The 17,857-nt window shown below is 42.5% G+C and overlaps 1 protein-coding gene across 1 annotated transcript in view; it reads right to left on the bottom strand.

The window, feature by feature from the left end:
* CCDC148 (coiled-coil domain containing 148) overlaps positions 1 to 17,857 on the bottom strand; it is a 155,187-nt gene that overhangs the window by 47,128 nt on the left and 90,202 nt on the right. The window contains exon 10 of the mRNA XM_037912823.2: positions 15,077 to 15,283. Coding sequence (XP_037768751.2) covers positions 15,077 to 15,283 — 207 coding nt within the window. The remainder of the gene's footprint in view (positions 1 to 15,076; positions 15,284 to 17,857) is intronic.

The raw sequence follows: 17,857 nt of genomic DNA on the forward strand, positions 1-17,857 counted from the left end.
TCCTGTTTGTATCTATAACCCCTCCCTATAGAGCGGCAGTAATGCTTGAAAGCTCTGTATATGTCTATTACCTACCACGGTGATACCGAGGGATAAGGTGCCCCCTTTTTAAGTCAGGTCTTCAGCAGGGAAAATTTGTATTCAATTCCCAAAACTCATGAGGTTGGCTTAAAAGTCATGGATTTTTTTAGAAAATAAACTGTTGGATTTCTAGCGTGTTTCATTTTTGAGACTTTAGATGGAAACCACTTGTCCCCAATTTATGGTCATTTCATGTTCAGAATTCAATTTTAAACAGAGCCTCCCTGTTAACTGTTCAGAGGGAGTGTGGAGTGATGTAATTTGCAAATCCCAAGCCTCACACAAGGCAGAACAGTTTAAATTAGGTTAATTAACCTGATAGACTACACCTGTGGAAGAGCCAAGATTTAAACAATTGATTGATGGAGCCCAGCTGAGAATAGGTGGGGTTGGAATAAAGCCAGGAAGTTGACAGCAGAAAGGGGCTACAAAGGAAGTAGTCTGCAGCCATCCCTTGGGAAAAGGGATGTGTGTGTTCAGGGGCTATGGAGTTGAGTAGTCTCAGGTTACTCCCTGAGAGGAAGGAGTTTTTGCTTGTAAATGGAGAGAGGGAGGAGCCACAAGACATAGGATGGAAGCCAAGGAAAGAGCAGCATCTGGGAGGAAACAGACCACAGTTGCTAGACAGAGGGTCCCTGGACTAGAACCCAGAGTAGAGGGCAGGTCCAGGTTCCCGTACCAGTTACTTGGGGTAAGTGGTGCAGGCTGGACAGTGAAATTGAACACTGCCTGGGACAATTTCCCTATAGTCCTTTGACACCCTGGAAGGAGAAGATTATAGTGACCTGACTGGAAGGCCAAGCTATGAAGCAAGAGCAACCTGAGTTGAAAAGAGAGAAATAGAGCTGGCAGAGTATGTGAACAAGTAGCAGAAGGGGATGTAAGACCTGGACAGAACTAATCCCCAGAACAGCCAGGAGAAGGTAGCAGTGAGTGCATGCCGTTACAGGGGGACTTATTTACCGTCTCAACTGCTGAGGTGTGGAAGGTTCTATTGTCTTTCTCCATTGTGAGTTAATTCCTGCTCCACTTACATATGGTTTCCTGTTCCTCACATTCACCTGCCCCTATATTTTCCCTCCTTTCTTCCTCAGTCTCCTTTCCCACACCCTGGCCTGGTCTACACTATGGGGTTAGGTTGAATTTAGCTGCGTTAGGTTGATTTTCAAATGAATGCTTCCACACAACCAATCCCGTTCCATCAACTTAAAGGGCTCTTAAAATTGACTTCTGTACTCCTCCCCAGCGAGGGGAGTAGCACTAAAATCGACCTTGCTGAGTCGAATTTGGGGTAGTGCGGACACAAATTGATGGTATTGGCCTCTGGGAACTATCCCAGAGTGCTCCATTGTGACCGCTCTGGACAGCATTTTGAACTCCGATGCACTAGCCAGGCACACAGGAAAAGCCCCAGGAACTTTTACATTTCATTTCCTGTTTGGTCAGTGTGGCGAACTCAGTAGCACAGGTGACCATGCAGTCCCCCCAGAATCACAAATGAGCTCCAGCATGGACCGAAAGGGAGACACTGGATCTGATTGCTGTATGGGGAGAAGCATCTGTGCAGGCAGAACTCCGATCAAAAAGGAGGAATGCAAATATATTTGCCAAAATCTCACAGGGCATGTTGGAGAGAGGCTACAACAGGGACACACAGCAGTGCCGCGTGAAAGTTAAGGCGCTGAGGCAAGCCCACCAAAAGACAAAGGAGGCAAACGGTCGCTCTGGGTCAGAGCCCCATATATGCCACTTCTATGATCAGCTGCATGCCATTCTAGGAGGGGACCTTACCACTATCCCACCACTGTCCGCGGACACCTGCAAGGAGGGAGTCTCATGCAACAGGGAGGAGGATTTTGTGGATGAGGAAGAGGAGGAGGAGAATGCGCAGCAGGCAAGTGGTGAATCCATTCTCCCCGGCAGCCAGGACCTTTTCATCACCCTGGAGCCAATACCCTCCGAAGGTGGGATCCCCGACCCTGAAGCTGGAGAAGGCACCCCTGGTGAGTGCACATTTGTAACTACAGTACAGGGTTTAAAAGCAATAGTGTTTAATGTTTGATTTGCCCTGAAGAATTGGGATGCATTCGCGGCCAATACACCTACTGGAAAAGTCTGTTCACATGTCTGGGGATGGAGCGGGAATCCTCCAGGGACATCTCTATGAAGCTCTCCTGGAGGTACTCTGAAAGCATTCTGGAATCATTGCAGCACAAAGCATGGCAGCAAATGGTTCTGGGTTTTGGTCGCATTAAAGCAACATTCGGTTTATATCTTTCTGTGTTAGCCTTAGGAGAGTGATATCATTCATGGTCACCTGGTTGAAATAGGGGAATTTTTGTAAGGGAACAGTAAAAGGACCCTGTTCATGCTGGGCCATTTGTGCTTGGCTAAACGGGATCATCCCAGAGAATAGCCATGCGGTGGGGTGGGAGAAGGGATGTGTGCTGCACATCCACCCGAAAACCACAGCCCGTCCTTTCAAATGTGAAACCCAACCCATTGCTTGCTATGGGAAAGGATGTCGCTGAAGTTTGAAACCATTCCCACATGTTATGCGTAAGAAGCCAACCCCACATACCCTTTGCCTTACCATGGCTGCATGGAAACCGAATTCTGCCCATCCGAACATATCCTTTGCCTGGGATGATCCTGTTTAGCCAAGCACAAACGGCCCAGCAGAAGAGAATTCTGCCCATCCACCCAACTCTTGCATCCAGACCTCCCATACCCAGACAGCCCGGCCAAGCCTCACCCCGTACATCCAGAACCTCCCTAAGCCCCTCCATACCCAAACCCCACCCCATTGAACCTCAACCCCTACATCTAGAGTCCCCTCACACCCAGATTCCCTGTCTCCAGACCCCCAGCCCTGCACCCAGACCACCCCCCCTCTGAGCTGCCTGCACTCAAACCCCCTCTGATGAGCCCCACCACCCTGAGCCCCACATCCAGACCCCCACTTAGTTGCACACAGACCTCCGCCCCACTCCCCCAGCACCCAGACCCTTCTGCTCAGACTCCCACACCCAGACCCTTCCGCTGAGCCCCAATCACTTTCACCTGGAAGCCCCTTCCCCTGCACCTGGAACCTCCCCAACAAGCCTCTGTGCATCTGGATCCCCCCCACACCCAGATACCCCACTGAGCTGCCTGTACCCAGATTGTCCCATACAGAATCCTTTCATCCCACACCTGGATCCCCCAACACTTAGCCCCTCCACATTTGGATCCTGCCTGCCCCACACCTGGTGTACCTGGCATAGAGGGGCAGGGCCCCAAGGTGTTTCTGGGGCAGACCCAGGCCCAGGCCTTGTGCTGTGTCAGGGTTGGGTGAAGTCTGTGTCCCCTGGATGGGGAGGCTGCAGGGTGATCTCCCACCTTCATGCAGCCAGTGGCCTGTGCTCCCCACTGCCATGCTGGAGCCTCTGCATTTATTTATTGACAAATAACACTTGCAGAATTTTAAAATATTGTGTGCAGAATTTTTAATTTTTTGATGCAGAATGCCCTCAGGAGTAATGATAGGAAGGTGGTGGGACTCCTTTATAAATAAACTGCACAAGATGTTGGACCAGAACAAGGGTCTCTGCGTAGTTTGTTGATCAAGACAGAAGTGGGACCAAGGAGGCCCTGTTACACATCCCCTAGCCTTTTTCATGTCTTCAGTCTCCCTTCTGCTTCCTCTGGTTCTTTTACGTTTTCTCATGGCTCGCCACATTCGCTTATACATGTAGTTTCCCTCCTATATCCTCTCATCTTTCCTAAGAGTAGCCTGGGTACAGTCTCATTGAAAACATTGGGAGTCAGCAGCCATTTTTACTAGAGGCAACCACTTTCATATGCAAAGGCTGTAGAGAAATCATGTCCATCCTGAAGAAGGGCAAAGTTTCACAAGTTTGATGCCAGAAATTGGGAGACCATGAGAAACTTAAACTACTAATATTTGAAGACTTATGATAAAAATGACAAGAGTTGGAAACTCTGCATTTACACTAGGGATCTTAACATTGCTATAATTGGGGGGTTGACCAAATTTAGCAATGATGGGTTTTTTGTTTTTTAAACAAATTTCTCTAGTGTAAACAGTTTTTAAATATTTATTTTTTAAATAGTGTGTTGCAGAATATCTTTTCCTTTAAAACTTCTCAGTTCTGTTTTCGTAGCTTAAGAAAATTGCTCATTTCAGAGTAATGCATCAATAGTTTGTTTTTAGATACTTTTTTAGATCAGAGTATTTTTATTCTGAGCAAAGCTTCAGTATGTTTACAGTGACATTAGCATAATATTTGATTCAATTTTCTACACAGCAAGCTATATTAGGTAGTAGTATACGTACATGTTTTGGGTCTTTAATATGACAATCTGGGATCTGCTTACTGTTTTAATTGCTACAAACTGAAGTTTGCATGTTAAAATAGTCAGAAGATGAAGTGTGGTTATGTTCAGAAAAGTAGCTATGTGAAAGTCACATCTTTTTACTTCAAAGATCTGACTGCTGATCAGCATAATATCTGTTTACCTTAGTGACAATTTAAGGTTTTTTTTTTTTTATGTCTTAGCACTGAGAGCCAATACACCATAGATCTGGATTCTATTCTAGCTCATGCAGCATCGATAGAATGGTTAATTAAACTCCCGTTTCAGGGCCAAATTCTGTCCTTAGTTTCACCTGTACAGTACAAACATCCTTTACAGACAATGGGAGTTAGAGAGAAAAGATGGTTCAATTGTTAGGGTGACAGCCTAGGAGACCCAGATTCAATGCCCTGCTCTGAAACAGATTACCTTCGTGTGACCTTGGGCAAGCCACTTAAGTCTGTGCCTCCCTGGAGGGTAGTGATTATTTCATCCTGTGGGACTTTCAGATAGCACCTGTAGTCAAATTCAGTTTACCTAAAAGTTGCCATAACAAATCAGACAAGTGATCCAGTTAGTCCAGTATCCTGTCTCTGACTGTGATCAGTACTGGAAACTTCAAAGACATTATAACCTTTGGAAACAGACAATTATGGAATAATCTGTTCATAGGGGAAGCTTCATTCTAACTCCCAACAGTTTGCAGTGAACTTATGCCCTGAAGCATGAAGGTTTATATCACTTGTAGTTTTATTCTATTCATATAACTGGATGTTTTCATTATCCATATAAACATCTAATCCTTCCTTGAATTCTGCTAAACTCTTGGCTATGATATTTGGTGGCCAGGAGTTCCATTGATTAATCATGTGTTGTACACAAAATATTTCCTTACATCAGTTTTGAATGTGCAGCCTTTCAATTTCAGGTTATGTTCATAATATAGTTGCATTTAAACACATGACTGTAACAAGTAGAGGAGAATTTTGTCTTTACAAAAAGATTTAATCTTGTCTAGACCCAGAGTGTAAAGAGTCAGTGTGGGAATATTCACAGCCAGTTAGGAAACTCAGTCATAGTCTGGTAGCTATAAAACTCACAACCGAATATGGGACCCATCTCAGTTCCTTGGAGCTGAAAGCTTGTCACAGCATCTTAGCGCAAGACAATGTATCAATGTATGTCAGCTTTCATGGCCTGTCCTTGTACGTCCTCCCTTTTCAGTCAGTGTTCTGTTTTTATACAGAAGAACTTTTTTGTTCTTGATACATGGAATGTCAAAGTTTTTATTAGCATGTTTAAACATTATATATGCTGTCTGTCTCAGATATTTGCACCTACCTATACCTAAACTGTATCTCCATTTATCAATTCTTTGATTGTTTGCTACTGCTTGAAACAGTACAATCTTGTATATGTCCTTCTATAATTGTATGAACAGTTCTTTTGATCCTTTATTACTTCTGCAAACTGCATCCCCTCCCTGTTCTGCTCTAGGTAAATATGCTTTCTTTGGGAAGAAACTTCGAATATAAAATAGACTTTCTCTCCCTGAAGTGCCAAACTCTCTATCTGCACAAGCATTCTGATTCACCATGTCTACAGTTTTTAAGGAAAAAGTACATTAAAAGCTGTCACAAAACCCCATAAAAATTTACAGTCAATTTTCAGAATAAAACCACACTTCAGCATATATAAACTTGGCAAATAATGTGAGGAAATTATGCAACTGAATCTGTAATATTGCCCATTTTCCTTTTACCTAAGTTTTCTGAGCCATCATAGATGGTGGTTCAGCTCAATCAAAGGAGGAAGGGAACAGATACAGTTTAAGCGCCTACTCAGATTTTCGCAAAATGCTTAAAAAAATTAACTTACTAATATTTTCTCACCCATCCTTTTTGTCTCAGATTAAAAGGTATTTAGGTTCTTAATCTCCATTTAAATCAATAGGAGTTAGGGCCCTAAATACCTTTGAGGAACTAGGCCTTTGTTAATTAATCTCAATGTACTTTCGCTCTGACTCTTTTAAAAACACTTTCCAGACCTACCGATCACCCACAACCAAGATAGCACTGAGCTTCTCCTGTATGTAGCACCTGAAGCTCTAGCACAGGCTCACTGCCACTGCCAAGGAGTGTCAGGGCAGGGGAAGCACATTACATCAAGATCCCCCACCAGCTACAGAGACCTATTTCCTGCTGCTCCCATAAGTGGGTTAGTGTGCGATGGTGATAGCTCCAACAGTGAAGTAACATTCATCGTGCTTACAGTCATGTGTGGTGTTAACGACATAACTAAGTCATCAGTAGCAGGACAACTGATTGGAAAGAATTTCTGTCTATATGTGGTACAAACAATTTCTGAAACCTGCAATGTGAGAATCGGGTTAACAAAATGAGCATTTGGTAACTTAGCTTGTAATTTGCTAATAACTGTCTTAATTACAAAAAACCAACAACAATTTGACTTCCAGATTAAACCCTGGGAAAAGTTTGTATTTTTTATATTTGTAAAAGGAGAAACTAAAATAGTGATTGGCATGTAAACATTTAAGTAACTTGTACAGTGATGTCTATTAGAGGGCTTTGGCTTTCTCAATCATGGGATGCTCTTCCAGGAAGGCAGACTGCTTAGAAGAAATAGGGTCCACCTGACCAAGAAAGGTAAGAGCATCTTCGGACACTGATCCTCCAACCTAGTGAGGAGGGTTTTAAACTAGTCAAAGGGGCAGATGACAAAAGACCTCAGGTAAGTATTAAAAAAAATCTAACAGAGGGCTAGATCTTGCAGGGGAAACAAATTACAGTAGGGTCATAGGAGAACAAGAAGGAAAGTAGATGAATCTGCTCAATATCTTGGATGCCTATACACAAATGGAAGTAGTTCATACATAAGCTAAATTACTTAATTGGCATCGCTAAGACTTGGTGGGATATAGCTTTATTCAGGAAGGACAGGCAGGAAAAAGAGGGAAGAGATGTTGCATGATACATCAAGAAAATAAACACTTGTTCTGAGATCCAAACGGAGGTGAGAGGTAGACCAGCTGAAAGTCTGAGTGGGATAGGAAGAAGACAAGAATGCCATTGTGATAAATGAAGTGGGGGAGGGGGTATCTCCCTTTTATGAACACCCAACCAGCCAGTTAGCTGTAAAATCCCTCTTGGTAGCTGTTCTCTGCTTGCTTTACCTGTAAAGGGTTAAAAGTTCCCCCCAGGTAAAGAAAAGGAAGCGGGCACCTAACCAAAAGAGCCAATGGGAAGGTAGAACTTTTTAAAATTGGGAAAGAAACTTTCCCTTTGTCTGTTTTCTCTGGGCTGCAGGAACACGGAGCAGCAATGCTATAAGCAGGAATGCTGTGTAAGGTTTGAACCATGTATGAAAAATTATCTTCCATACCTAGAAGGAATCATTGGGACAGGGAATGTTTAGATAGACTCAATCAGGTTTATTTCTTTATTTTGGCTTGTGGATCTCCTCTGTGCTAACCCCAGATGCTTTTGTTTGCTTGTAACCTTTAAGCTGAACCCCCAAGAAAGCTATTTTGGCTGCTTAATTTTTGGAATTGCTCTTTTAAAATCTAGCAAAAGCCTAAGTTCCAGATGTATTTTCTTCCATTTTGTTTTTAATAAAATTTACCTTTTTAAGGACAGGATTGGATTTTTGGTGTCCTAAGAAGTTTGTGCATGTTGTTTGATTAACTGGTGGCAACAGCTAATTTCCTTTGTTTCCTTTCTCAGTTCTTCCCCGTAGGGGGGTGAAAGGGCTTGAGGGTACCTCACAGGGAGGAATTCCCAAGTGCTCCTTCCTGGGTTCAAGGGCGTTTTTTGCATTTGGGTGGTGGCAGCGTTTACCAAGCCTAAGGTCAGAGAAAAGCTGTAACCTTGGGAGTGTAATACAAGCCTGGAGTGGCAAGTATTAATTTTTAAAATCCTTGCGGGCCCCCACCTTCTGCACTCAAAGTGCCAGAGTGGGGATTCAGCTTTGACAGCCATCATGATTGGGGGTCTACTGCAGACTACCAAATCAGTAGAGGTGGTGGATGAGGCATTTAAAAAAAAAAAATGACAGAAATATCCAAAACTCAAGACTGGTGGTAATGGGGGACTTGAACTACCCAGATATCTGTTGGAAAAGTAATATAGAAAAATGAAATGTCCAATAAGTTATTTGAATGTCTGGGACAGTTTGTTTCACAGGGTGGAGGAAGTAAGCAGGAGGACAACCATTTTAGACTTGATTCTGACTGACAGGGAAGAATTGCTTGAGGATCTGAAGGTTGAAAGCAATTTGGGTAAAAGTGATCATGAAATGATAAGTTCATGATTCTAAGGAAAACAGAGTGAGCCCATGGAGCTTTCTGTTCATTTAGTCTGAGAATAGAGAAGGACCCTCAAACAGCATGTCCTGGATAGTATTCTGGACTTCATAGGGAAGACCAGAAGACTACAACCAGGATGAGCTGTTCATGGCAACTGCAGAAGCCATAATTCTAGCTGCTGAGTCTGCTGCGTCCAGCCCTGCCTGCAGTGATGGTCTCACGACTAGTCTGCCTTCATTATCCGGGGAAGAGAAGTCCTGCCTAGTTTTCTCCAGAAGCAGTTCTCTGAACTTCTCCATGGAGCCCTATAAATCATACAACCCCAGCTGAGCCTGTTAGTTAGCAATATGCAGCTGCACCCCCCTGTCAAATCTTCCTGCCAAATAAGACCAGCCTCTTTGTGTTTTGATTTGGGGGTGACAATCTAGTGCCCCTATCACGTGCACACTCTCATTAGCTGCTATCATAACTAATCAGCCCACTGGTGGGTAAGTATAAAGGTCCTCAAAACCTCAGGAGGGTTCATAGTATTTTCTTTCTGCCCTTTTAAAGGTGGGAGGTAATGAAGTTGGAGTCTGCCATAGAGCCTTTACAGGCTCTAGTATTGCCCCAATAATTGGCAGAGCCACTCTGGAGGTACCCACAGATAAGATGTCAACCAGGCTAGGTGAGGACTCCCTGACCTCCTCAACCTCTATGCTGAAGTCTGCAGCCTCTCTCTAACAACTCCTGATACACCTTAAAATCATCAGGTGAGGTTCTGGATAAAGCAACTTCATCTGGCGAGGAAGCCAAGATGGGAAGGGATAGAATTTCTTCTACTGGCTGCTGTTCTGCCTCTGGGACCTCTTCCTGATGCCTGGTACTGGGCCTGGTACCAGACTTTGGAGATGGAGCCACCTGGTGTGCAGACATTGCCCTTCTAGACCAGGGCACTGAGTAAGCACAGTGAGGGAAATACTTGGAAACTGGGGGGAAAGCTCAAGGGTTCCAAAACAGCCACTGATATAAGGCCGGACACCACTAGTCAGCCCACATTCCCATAGCAAAAAGAAAAGGAGTACTTGTGGCACCTTAGAGACTAACCAGTTTATTTGAGCTGTAGCTCACGAAAGCTCATGCTCAAATAAACTGGTTAGTCTCTAAGGTGCCACAAGTACTCCTTTTCTTTTTACGAATACAGACTAACACGGCTGTTACTCTGATTCCCATAGCAGTTTCCATTGAGGGGTTGAGGAGGTAGACTGGAAGACAGGATCTGTGAGAATACTGGCATGTCCTGCTTCAGACTTACGAGATGTAAGATCCCGCCTCACAATGTGACAATGAAGACTTCCCTTCCTCTGATCATAGAGGGGCTGATCCAGTCAGGACCGGGGACCGGTGCCAAGAATGTGCTGATGGGTGGGGCATTGCAGGCTTCCCTTACGATGGTACTGAATGGCCACTTGAGTGGGAAGCAGGCAACTGCTGGTAGTGGATGGGGAAATGGTGCAGAGGGAGCCAACTCTTGTAATGATGGAGACACGGGTACCAAGAGGCAGAGCAGATTTCTTGCTGCCACAAACAGCTCCAGGGTAGTTGGCACTGAGATGGCATCCTGTTGAAGAAGATGACTCTGCTGCTTCTGGCACTAGGCTCAATGGTGGACTTGGCTGCGCTAAAGCCTTAGGCATGGATTTGTTGGAGAAGCACTTTGGTTTCAGGTGCACTCTACTCCTCTCCTTTTTGCACTTCTTATCAGATTTAGGGAGTGGAGACCCAAAGAGGCGCCTACCAGGGGAAGATGTCTTATTCCTTCCTCAGTATGGGCAATGGAGAGTGGTGCTGGGATTCCGCTAAAGCTGGAGGTGTGCTTCTCAGTGAAGCTGCAGCACTTGGCAGCAGTCAGCCTGGGGTGGCTCTTATGGTGGCTTGAGCAGGCCCTCCACCAGCAGAAATTTCAGCCTAACCTTCAACTAGTACTAGCAACTCTAATACCAGTCTCTTACATGGGCTTCACCGAAGCACTTCAGGGAGATATTGTGAGGTTCAATGGCAGAGGCCTTGAGCAAGAAGCACACAGCTTGAAACATGGTGAGCAGGGTTTATCTTGGTACCATAAGCAGAAAGACCTCAAAATGGGGAAAACAAGTCCAAAAACTTACAAACTATACTAAAATCACTAGACTAACTACAGTACATACACTGTTATACCCAATCAGAGACAACTCTTCTGGTATTAACAGAGTTCCAATGACCATTGTGAGTGGTAAGGAAGAGTGAAAGGGGGCTAGAAGTGTCTCTGCCCTTCAGCTGCATGCAGTGGTGTGCAGCAGCAGGAGGAGGGTGAGTTGCCCAATAGGTACAGCTGAGAGAAAAAGTTTCCAACAGCTATGTGCTGGGGTGCACAGACACTGAGCGGAATGCACATGTGCAATCACTTGAACAACTGACCAAGGATCATGATGGATTCTCTATCACTGGCTGTTAAAGATTGGATGTTCTAGAAGACATGCTCTAGTTCAAAATAAATTATTGCGGGTAAGTGCTATGGCCTGTGTTATTCAGAAGGTCAGACTAGATTAACACAATAGTCCCTTCTGGCCTATCTCTGATATAGACTGGAATCAGACTTAGGGTATTATTATTTTGTAAAATATGTCCTTACCCTAGCCTTGTATACATGATTCAAGTCCTTTACTTTGCCCATTGGCTTGCTGGACCTTATGAACAAACATAAAACTTCTCACCTAGAGGAAGGGAAAAAAAATCTCTTAAACAAGCACCAGAAAGAGTAAGTGAAATGGATTAACTGGCTTGCTTTAGTTCACAGAGTATATACATACAACTCCTAGGTCTTACATTTAAGCCTTCAGATTCCCAGGCCCAGGCTTAACCCACAAACCTACAGCTAATAACTCCTAGGCAAGTCATTTGGCTTTTCTATGCTCCAGATTTCCTGTCTGCAAATGGGGGTGATAAGTCTTTGCATTTCTTCACCTGTAGATTGTTATATGTGTTACTGATGCACACAGCCAATCCTTCAGCTGCAACAAAGGACCAGTCAGACATGTGCTGATGGCCCATTAAAGGGAATCTATTCTCCCAATGCCATCCCAGAGACTTCTCAGAGAGAGCACGTATGCAGTAGAGACTGCTTGACCAATGGGGACTGCAGGATCCCCATGTTACAGGAAAGATCTCTCCAGCAAGCTGGAAGAAAATATAAGAGGGGAAATGACATCATCACTTGGCCTCTCTCCCCCTCCAATTCAACACCTGGAAGAACATCTGGAGGACAAAGACTTTAAACTGGGAAAAGATGGTCCCAGGCTGGAAAATAGTCCCAGCCTGTGTATTAAAGAACTGTAACCTGCTTGTACCATCTGTCAGGATGAGAAAAGCTGTATGATTCAACTCTTGCTTAGATTAGAAGTTTAGGATTTAGAAAGCATGTTTACTTTTTATTTTCTTAAGGGAACTATCTCTGACCTTTATGCCTACCACTTATAATCACTTAAAGTCTGTCTTTCTGTAGTTAATAAATCTGTTTTATATTTTACTTAAAACAGTGTGTTTTGGTTGAAGTGCTTGGGAAATCTCAGCTTAGTTTACAAAGGTGAGTATGTGTCCACTTGACACTCTGGCAGGGGTGAACTACTTTAATGAATGTGCACTGTCCAAGGCAGCCTTGAACAGTGTAACAGGGGACAGCCTGGGGTGTAAGGTTGGAGCTGGGGGGAACTGGTTGGAGCCTTGCTATTGATGGTTCATGAGTGACTGGGAAATCATTCATGTAACTCAGTTGGGTGTGTCCCTGCCGGTGGATGTCTGTGTAAGTGCAGTGCCTGTCAGAGGTTTGTAGGTTGACATCAGCATTACAGTGTGAGCGGCAACCCAGGCTGGTGCATTTGGAGGGCTCAGCAGTCCCACAGTCCAGGTTGCACCCTGGGGACCTCATCACAGTTGGAAAGGTGCCAGATCTGACCAGCTGAGAATTCCTGCAACACAGGGGAGCTCTCAGCTGGTGCAGAGACAGAACACTTGGCTTGTGCATCACTTCCTCCATTTGGCCACTGCTTGGGAAGGGTGTGAGGTGCAGAAAGGAGTGTGGCCAGAGTTCTGTACTTTACCAATACTCAGCTGGCAAATGGTCCCCTATGGACAGTTGCTGTCTGGAATATTTTAGGACAGGCCCAGGCTGTGTTACCCAAAGCCAGGGCACTAAGCTGATCCACTAGTCTTGGAGACATAACTAATAACCCTAATTCCCTAATAACCACGCACTCAGACCCACTGCTGTGCCAAACAAAAGTTCAGCAAAACAGAGGATCTGGGCCATAAGGTGCACCAAGCTAACATAGAAAAATAGGTTCATTTAAAGAACCAAATTCTGCTCTCAGTTATACTCCTGTAAATCCAGAGTAACTGAAAAATTTGATCCAATTTAATGTTTCTTGTTTTATAATACCTTTTGGATAGAACCAAAAGCAACTGACAAGTACTTGCTAACCAGTAAGAGTTCAAGAGAGATAACATTAGAAGAGTGAGAATAATGCAGCATGCTTTCAAATGTTAATTTCTGTGTAACTGGAAAAATCAGAGCCCAGTTCAAACAAACTTTTAACATGCCTTTTATCGATCTTTCATTCTCAGAAATGTGAGACTTTCCCCATTATACATCAACATGGTATCACTTTCCTCTTCTTTGTTTTCAGATCCTTCCTTCCCATCCTACTCTCTACAGAAAAAGAAGTGTTACCATCTCCAGTATTCTGTTAACACAGTTACGCCTTCCAGAATATTTGTGAACCAGGAAGAGGAAGATAAAAGGGCAGAAAAGGAAAACAAACTTTCAAAACCAAACATTTTTGAACTAATAGTTTCTAATCAACAAAAAAAGTTCATAAACTGTTGATGAAATTTTTCACAAAAATGTTTTCTATTTTTTGTCCAGTTCTACTTTCTTCCATTATTTATTATTCACACTAAGTAGAAAAGAAAAAGCAGGGGAAGGCAGGTGATCATACAAGCAAAGTGATGCTTAGCACATGTGTTAAATTTTTATTTTGTTTCCTTTTCTACTTTTGGCCTTCCCCAATTCTCTATTTTCTTCTCTGTGCCCATCCATCCGAGTAGAGCTGCCCTTAACATGTAAAAGCAGTGTGGCAAGAGCTTCCTGAATGGCCTCACCTGTCTCTGGGGTGCTTAGTCCAATGAGTGTTGTTTCTCACTGCACTGATGTTATTCCAGGTTTTCCCTCTAACCCTAACCCATTTATTCTCAACCTGGTTCCAGTTGTCCCCACTTTTAGCCTCTTATGTCAAAACACTTTATCTCGCCTTCTCTCGATCTTATTAAACCACTCACATTGCGAGTGTAGATACAGCTTTAGAGAGTTATAATAATGAAGTCCAGCACCAGTGGAAAAAGGGCACTTAGGAAAGGAAGGTGAAGTTCTGGAATGAAAACTTTCACCTTTTCTCATGTCGAGGTTATTATTCATATATGCCTATTCTTGATAGGCCAGATCCATAGCTGGTATAAATTGGCATAGCACCATTTACTTCAATGAGCTGCACTGATTTACACTAGCTAAGGTGCTCAGCATGTATTTTTAAATAACCTCTATTAGCATAAGAAAATATCTTTGTAAAGCTATTCAAGCATGCATGAGCTCCAAAGAAGCCAAACAGGAGCTCTGGTATAAAATAGTGTAACCTCAAAAAAAGAAAAGGAGTACTTGTGGCACCTTAGAGACTAACAAATTGCCACACGTACTCCTTTTCTTTTTGCGAATACAGACTAACACGGCTGCTACTCTGAAACCTGAAACCTCAAAGTCATTTGCTGTTCAAGTTGCACAAGAGAATAGAGGAATAAAAACATACAGATCTCTGCCAAAAGATCACAGTCTTCTTCACCCACGTACAGGTATATACTTTTATTGTAATAAAGGGCTGCCCAGAAGGATTAAATCAGACTAGTAAAAACAAGAATATGACAGGTTTCAGAGTAACAGCCATGTTAGTCTGTATTCGCAAAAAGAAAAGGAGTACTTGTGGCACCTTAGAGACTAACCAATTTATTTGAGCATAAGCTTTCCGATGAAGTGAGCTGTAGCTCACGAAAGCTTATGCTCAAATAAATTGGTTAGTCTCTGAGGTGCCACAAGTACTCCTTTTCTTTTTAAGAATATGACAACCAGTCTCCATTAGGATTTTTTATCTTAATACTATTGGTTATGCAAGATTTTTGCTTGAGTTAATTTTGAATCCACCAGGATACAACTACCAATATATTTATGTGTGGTCTTGTAATTGAGCTTACCTTTCCTTTCAGATCAGCACAGATTTCCTGTTGCTTTCTTCTATTATTAGCCAACATCACTTCTGTCTCATGAGCAGCACAGGCTTCAGCAATAGTCATTACTGCTTTCAGTAAAAAGGCTTTTCTAGCCTGAGCCCAGTTTAGAATCAAAGCTCTACGTTGATTCCTAGCAAAATGATACTGGTCCCAAGCCTTTTCATGAGCAACCTAAAAAGTAAAATTTCAAAGAGATTTAAAACCATAGATAAAAGAATAAATAATTCTGAACATTAATTTTAATGACTTGTAAATTTAAAGTAAATTAACAATATTTCCATGGAAGTGAAAATGTAGGTTTTGATTTTGGTAGGTGCTGAGAGTCTTCTGTGAGGTGCTCAGCACCCTCAATTTTCCTAACTTCAGAAGGATTTGAGTTGACTTCACAGGAAATACTAAACACCTTACAAAATCAGACCCTTAGTGACAAATTTCTGTGCTCCTTTATGGTACCATAGCTCCACTGAAGTTAACAGAGTTGCAATAATGTAGCATAAAAGAGAATTTAATTTGCCTCACTATTTCTCCTAATGTGAAATCTACTGTTACCCTTTTTTGACCCCGGCAGTTGTTCAAAATTAAGGGTCCTGCCGATTGTTTTGGTTAGGAGGAGAAATTGATGATGGAGCCAGGTCACTTTGATGCAATCCTGTTTATTTACAAAAATGTACAAAGTCCTGTTTCTCTGGACACAGAAGGAATCAAACAAATAGGAGATAGTTTCTTTGCTGCTGAAAAAGGCTTGGAACTGTGAGCGTTCAGCCAAAAGGTCTCTCTTTAGGCTTTCCTCAGGGCTATGCTCCCAGCACTTGTTCAGGCTGTATCCTTGGCTTTCCCCTGCTTCTCTGGCTCCGCTTCTCTGGTCTTTATGCCCATCTTTCACAGACACACACATCTTCACAAACAATACTAGCAAAACCCCTTTGCCCATATGTGCCTTTGTTTTGGAGGGAAGCTGCTGTTTCAGCTATCTGGTTCCATAAAGTAGCTTAACTCATTCTTATATTTATCCCAAAGGAAGGGCAGCTGTTACAACCATTAGCTTCAACATGTTTTAACCCAATCCATAAAATACTAGGAATAAATTTTGGTTCTTCCAACAACGTATGTCAAAAAAAGAGGAGACGAATCTTTAATCTCCTCAAAGAGTCCAGGAGCTGTACCATTACTTCCCCTCACCCACTCTTCATTTGCCTCATCTATTCAAGGCTTGAGGCTTCCGTGAGAACAGGATCAGGGCCTTACTCCACCAAAATCCATTGAAATCAACAGGACTACTATCATAATAAGGCATGATGGTGTGAGGAAGACTAACAGAGTCAGATGCTCAGATTGTATCATTTTCGGGACAGGGACTGTCTCTTACACCGTTTATGTTCCATTACTAGCACAACAGGGCCCCAAATCTCTGTCAGGATTTCTAGACGCTATCATGTAAATAATAATGCTACAATTGCCCCTTGCATTTATCCACAAAATGACACAATATTTGACAAGCATGCCCATCTTAAAGTGGATGCAAAGTACCAAAACAGGCAACAACTCTTAGGAGGAAAAAGGAAAACATTCAACAAATTTTTTAAAAATATATATGTATCTGAAATATCCCATATGTTAAAACCCATCAGATTTTAGTTCATTATTCAAAGACTTTCCCACTATGAAGCACTTTAATTTTTAAAATACTTTCGTCTAATATCCAACTGTTAGCATTTTACTTGTGTTTCATAAAGCCTAATATATGCTAATTTCACACCTGCCAAACATTCAAAAAAGAAACAAATATACAAGCTTCTAAAATATGCTGCCAATCACTAATGCGGAATTAAACAAACCCAGTTTAGTTATGCTAATATTATGTAACTATTTTAAGAATTAGTTTTAGCACTGTTGTAACATTTCTATATTTAGAATGCTGAAATATAGTTGGTTAAGAGAATAATAGTTTTGGATTTTTAAAAATGGACCCTTTCAAGGCTGGCAGGCCTAAAACTAGACCTGCACATTTTATTTTCATATATGTGACACAAGGCCCATGTTCTCTCATTGTATCTTCCAGCTCAGTTCCTGGGAGCAGGAGAAGTATTGAAATTCACAATAAATTATCCTAGAGGGATTGATCATCATCCCTTTTTGTTGCAAAAGAGAATGCAGAGAAAAAAAGATGCTCACTTTTTGCACATTTTTTCACTCTGCCCTGAAAAGATTTACGGATTCCATAAACTACTACAGAGCGCAACCCCCCGCCAGCAATCCGTTTTGTAAGGCATTACGCTTACTGAAGGCATTTTCGGTACATCTCTTTTGCTAAAATATACTCTTTTTAACAGTTCGGGAAAACCTTCCCCCCTTTTCCCCTCAACTGTATGCTTTGGAATAGTTAAATGATTGGTCCCAGAGTGTAACAATACTATGTCTGCTCATGAGAAGAGAATAGGGAGGCAGAGTGCAAGGATAGTATGGTGTGCACATCAACACTTATAAGTACAAACTATCCTAGCAAGCTGAATTGTTGTTGTTGGGTTGTCCAGAAGAGCAGATGCAATTAGAAAAGTGCCACAGGCCTTGTTTTGGAGAGGTGATAAATTTTCAGAATTCTCTTACAGGTAACTGAGCAAACTAAGCATGAACTGGGATACTCAGTCTTGACTGTATTTATAAACACAAAACCTTTCTTTTAACCACTATAAGTGGAATTAATTTCAAAATATAATTTTTTTTCTCCTAAGCTTTGGTAATAAAGTG

The sequence above is a fragment of the Chelonia mydas genome, chromosome 11 (genome assembly GCF_015237465.2).
Source record: "Chelonia mydas isolate rCheMyd1 chromosome 11, rCheMyd1.pri.v2, whole genome shotgun sequence".
NCBI classification, from domain to species: Eukaryota; Metazoa; Chordata; order Testudines; family Cheloniidae; genus Chelonia; species Chelonia mydas.